We start from the raw sequence: 5,409 nt of genomic DNA on the forward strand, positions 1-5,409 counted from the left end.
TGAGTAAAGTTAACTCAGTATGATAAGTTCAGCTAACTTACAGATTTTATTCAGCTTAGTACAGACAACTCAAACTAAACAGTTACTACAACATGTCTGCTAGTTCTAATAACTAGAAAAATGTGTGGAGATTATATGAAAACTTGAGTAAAGTTAACTCAGTATGATAAGTTCAGCTAACTTAGTTTCATTTCAGCTTAGTACAGATAACTCAAACTAAACAGTTACTACAACATATCTGCTAGTTCAAATTACTAGAAAAATTTGTGGAGATTATATGAAAACCTGAGTAAAGTTAACTCAGTATGATAAGTTCAGCTAACTTACAGTTTCATTTCAGCTTAGTACAGACAACTCAAACTAAACAGTTACTATAACTTGTCTGCTAGTTCAAATTACTAGAAAAATCTGTGGAAACTCATTACCTTAAATTTCTTAAGCAGGTTCAACTCAAACCTATAAGTTGTTAATACAAAGACAGACCACAGACTGTTGGCACAAGTAGTTATTTTATTTCTTAATGAACATAAAATGTTAATTCAAGACCTACTTAAGGCATGAAATCATCAACTGCATATTCAAAGCATAAATGCACATTCTGCACTCTGGAAATATTTTTTTCACAATTCACACTGAAGACTGCGTAAAAAAAATTCAGTACTGTATTTCAGTAATTTTGTAGGTCTTATGTAAAGTTATAAACAGAATTTATATTGCAAAGTTCTTCTTAAAGAAATTAAACTCAAAAATTGTACTGCATTAAGCGATTTTTCAGGGATTGTATTTTAGGTTTTAGAGACTTGTGGCCGAGTGACATAATCACCCTTTGTATGAAATCAAAAGTGTTCTTCAGCAGCAGAGGATACTTTAAATTTAGAGCATAAATGAGCCCAAAGAGCAGGCACATGGCTTGGGGAAGATTTCCTATGTCATTCAATACAACTGTGCCTTCCAAAACTATGGCTGTGGATGTGGCGTCAAGGTGCAGTGAATAAGGTACAGTTTGAGAGTCCTCAGGAATCACAGTCAGTATGCAAACTGAAGTGCTGGCCTGGTGTTCCTCATCACCACAGTCCTAAAAACAGCATATAACAAAAATGTTAAAATAAGTAACATTATGTATTTTATAACAACTTCAAATTCGAAAACACTTTGCACAATAGAATGAAAATAAAAGAAGCTGACGCTATAAATATCAAAACCAAATCTGAAACTGCTAATTTGATATTTGTGACCCTGGACCACAAAAGCAATCATATGGGTCAATTTGCTGAAATTGAGATTTATACATCATCTGACAACTAAATAAATAAGATTAAAGTATGGTTTGTTAGGATAGAACAATATGACATACAAAAAAAATCCTGAAAATCTGGAATCTGAGGGTGAAACAAAATGTGAATATTAAAGGGGACAGAGAATGAAAAACCATTTTTACCTTGTCTTTGTTGAATAATGGTAGTCTACCCGCATTCACAAACATACAAAAAGTGCTAAACATGCTAAACATCTCAGTCTCATAGAAATTCCTGTTTTAGAAATTTCAGCCAGAAAACAGCCCAATCTGAAAAACTGATGCTTATGACATCACAGGCATCTAACTGCCCCTCCAATTGGCTACATTTTTTGAGTGGCAGAAAAGTCAGCCAATCAGTAATGAGATTGCAAGTTAAGCCAGTAGGGGAAGCCAAATAGGTGCAAAACCACTTGTTTAAAATCCCCCACCCTAATAGAGCTTTCTGAGAGAGGTTTTAGGAAGCTTCTAAGGCATTACAGACCCAAACAAATTTTTTTTGTCTAAGTCACATCACAGAACAAGGATAAATACTCTGTTCAATCATTCTATGTCACCTAGAAAATGCATGATTTCTACAGTAGTTTTCCTCTGGTTTCTTCATTTAGTTTTCACTTTTTCTTTATTCTTTACTTTGCTTTTGTGTCCTGGCGGTTTGGTTCAAAAACTGCATGCATTACAAACACCCAGAACAGAAAATTATATAACTACTTACAAAACATGTCTTGTAGAAATCAGTGGGGTCCTCTCCAAGGAGCAGTGGAAGGCCATGGAGAACTGCTGTTCTTCTGCCACTGATGTCAGATTTCTGCCAAATTATTGAAAAAGGAATATTTCATAGCAGTCATAGCACAAACACAACAAAGAGCAAAGTCTACCTGCAAAAGCAAAAATCTGAGGTGTGTCTGTGGAGCTTACATCATCAATCTGGCACAGGATCTTCTTAAGTTTACACCCAATATCTCCCCCTTTGGTCCTGAAGATATCAATGAAGCGTGGAATAAAACCGTCCAGTTTTTGGAAGAATTCAGTTTGTAGGTTTTTGCCAGATATGCGACTAAACTCCGCCACAATCTACAAATGAAAAAAGGCACATTTTAGTAAAAAATGATCCTTTAATTTCAAAGTATGAATTAAACATCAATCTGTTTATTAACCAAATGTGATTAAACACATTTTATGCTGTTTATTTTTTAAATTGTATAGAAAAATTGAAAGACATTTTACATAAGAATAGTTACTCACCTGACTCTCCATAAAGAGTGCTGGCCACCTGTCCACGGTATCCTTCACAGCAGGTTCGTTCTCTATCAGTTCTTTTCTACGTAATGCAAACGTAGAATTCATATTCTGGGCTATCAGTGCAGCATTAGGTCGACGTTTTTTTATTTCCCCTGCCATCTCTTTCCTTTTGGTTTCCAAGCTGGACTCATCTTCACCATCAGGGTAATCAGGTAGAAAATTGACTTCATACCTCTTCGGTCTTTTGATGTTTTTCTGAAGCTGTTGTCCTCTTCTTTTTCCACCATTTACGGATACCTCTAAACACCCAGCACGTCGCAGTTTTGAACGATAATTACCCATTTTCCACCTGAGGCTATCATACCACCCGTTCCACCCCTTAGAGGAGCCAGGCTGGGTAAGGCAGGGATGTTTTTTAATTAGTGCAGCAGCAACCTCCTCAAAATTTTCTTTGTCTGGGTAGGCTTTGAAACCATATATTGTCTCTGAGAGTTTGTGTAGGATCTCGTGCTTCAGCACTCCAGACACTTGTAGATAAGTCTGATCTTGCATGTAATGTAAGTTTCCCTGACGTAACCTGTATTCAACGTCAACAGGAAATGTTGGGATTTCAAATGGTTCTGGCCATGTGGTTCGCTTACTCTGACTTGAGGGGTCATCAGATGCCACAGAAAGGATTTCCGTCTCTGCTGTACTAGGTGTTGGTGTCGTCTCTGCTGTACTAGGTGTTGGTGTCGTCACAACAGAGACAATCTTCAGTGTGGGCTTATCTGGCAAGTCAGCAATGTCAGTAAGATTCACTAGAGAATTGTTAAAGTCAGGATCCTCAAATTGTATGGAGAACTTGTATGTAAGTCCCAGCTTCTCTTCAAGTTGCTCCAACAGTGACTCAACGGTCTGTGGTTTCTCAGGAAGTGTGACTTTTCTGATATCATTTTCATTGACAATCACTCGGAGTATGATCCTCGTCTCTATATTTGGTTTGTCTACAAAGGTTAAAGAACTTAGTAAGTTTTCTGAAGATAAGTATTTACCCTGCCAAAAAAACATTTTTTTTTCAAGAAAGAAAAATTACCACCCATTCTTGTTTAAACACATTTAAAAAGTACACAAAAGAATTGATAAATAATACCATGCTGTTTGTGCCATATAATCCTTGTGTTCAAAGCAATAAATAGCTTTGTATAAAAACCAACAACAATGTAATCCATTGCAAATGTTTTACAAAATCTCCTTTGTGCAATGAAGCGGTCCTTTAGAAAGACAGTGCACAGAATGTGACAAAAGTTAAGAAAATAAAGTTACATTTCAATTTGTTTTTCATCAAACACACCAATCTACGGTCAGAACACTTGAAACATAAAGCTAATTAAAACAAGTGAATTATGCTTTCATGACCTCCTCAATCTTGAAGGCAATCACTACTTTATTCTTATATAGTACAGAACATCTTACACAAACTAACCGTTTTACGTCCTGAATAATAAAAAAAAAGAGTAAACAATGACAATTTGCAGAGTTTCTGAACTCCCTTTGGCATTAAAGGGATAGTTCACTTTAAAATGACAATTCTGTCATCATTAACTCATTATTGTGTTGTTCTAAACATGTATACATTTCTTTTTTCTGAAAAAAGATATATCTTTCTCAAAATATCTTCTTTTGTGTTCATCAGAAAAAAGAAATTCATACAGGTTTAGAACAACATGAGGATGAGTAAATGATGACAGAATTTTCATTTTAAAGTGAACTATGCCTTTAATTGTGTCATCCATTTAGCACAGGATATAATGTTTAAGTGTAACATAGGTTCTGCCCCTAAGTGTATAGGCTGGCAAAGGAAATGGGTCATTTAAATCTAAGGGTTTGATAACTGACAGTGACAGGACATGACTGCACAGTTCAAAAGAACGAAGATGCTCAATGTACCAACATGTCAGTTCTTTGCACACAAATAGAACATCATTGTTTATGACCAGAATTTTGAAAATCTGTCTGAAATCAGGCAGTCCTGAACAAGTACCAACAGATACAACCATATCTGGATTGTACTTGATTCCATCAATGCTCACAGATGATGCTGAGAGGACAGTATTTTGAACTGCATAAGTCCGTCTCAGGAATTCCTGAATATTCTCAGAGAAAGTGGAAATCAAAGTACCCATCACCTTCTCTGTCTGAACTGGTGGCTTGAAAAAAGAGGGGCAGTCAATATAGTAAGCCATCTGTCTTTGATGCCTAACAGCCAGAGTTTGTGTAACATTTTTGAAGTTTTTGGTGTCACGGATTACTTGTTTGAAGAATTTGTGCTTTCCCTCAAAGCGCATTGTCCACACATCTCTTAGTGGTCCATACATTCTTATGAGCTGTGCATAGTGCTCAATGTAGTGGTGTTTAGGGCGTAATCTGAATTCAGGGAACACTGTCAAAAGTAAATGCCTGTGTTCTGAAATCTTTGCATCAAGAAAATCAAGAGAATCCTCAGTAAATTTCAATGCCACTGCCATTTCTGAAATATCTTTTAAAAGCAACAAAATTTCCCATGTTTGATCATTTTCAGGGATATCAAAGCCAATCATGAGGGGCAGAAGTCTTATTAATGCCCAGTTTTCATGGGCATTGCCACCAATCGTGCCTCTAGAGGCAAATGTGGCTGGGATGATTTGAGGCTGATCAACTTTGTCAGAGAATTTGTAAGGAAACTGCTTAATAGCTTGATTTAGAGACTCAAGAGAAATTAATTTCCTTGCAACCAAATTATTAATGCACAAAGACATTTCAATGGGGATGACACCCTCCATTAGGTCGTGCATTACGTCAGGTGGAAAACCACCGATTGTGTGAAAATGTTCCAACCTTTCACTGAAAACACA

The 5,409-nt window shown here is 36.3% G+C and overlaps 1 protein-coding gene across 1 annotated transcript; it reads right to left on the reverse strand.

Annotated features, from left to right (window-relative positions):
• LOC141363651 (uncharacterized) lies at nt 1-3,997 on the reverse strand. The gene is made up of 4 exons (XM_073866494.1): nt 2,540-3,997; nt 2,213-2,368; nt 2,010-2,102; nt 1-1,075 (listed from the first exon to the last, which is right to left on the reverse strand). The coding sequence occupies exons 1-4, from the start codon at nt 3,584-3,586 to the stop codon at nt 743-745; spliced, it is 1,629 nt and encodes a 542-aa protein (XP_073722595.1). The 5' UTR covers nt 3,587-3,997; the 3' UTR covers nt 1-742.
• Between the last annotated feature and the right edge of the window lie 1,412 nt (nt 3,998-5,409).

The sequence above is a fragment of the Misgurnus anguillicaudatus genome, chromosome 4 (genome assembly GCF_027580225.2).
Source record: "Misgurnus anguillicaudatus chromosome 4, ASM2758022v2, whole genome shotgun sequence".
In the NCBI taxonomy this organism is placed as follows: domain Eukaryota; kingdom Metazoa; phylum Chordata; class Actinopteri; order Cypriniformes; family Cobitidae; genus Misgurnus; species Misgurnus anguillicaudatus.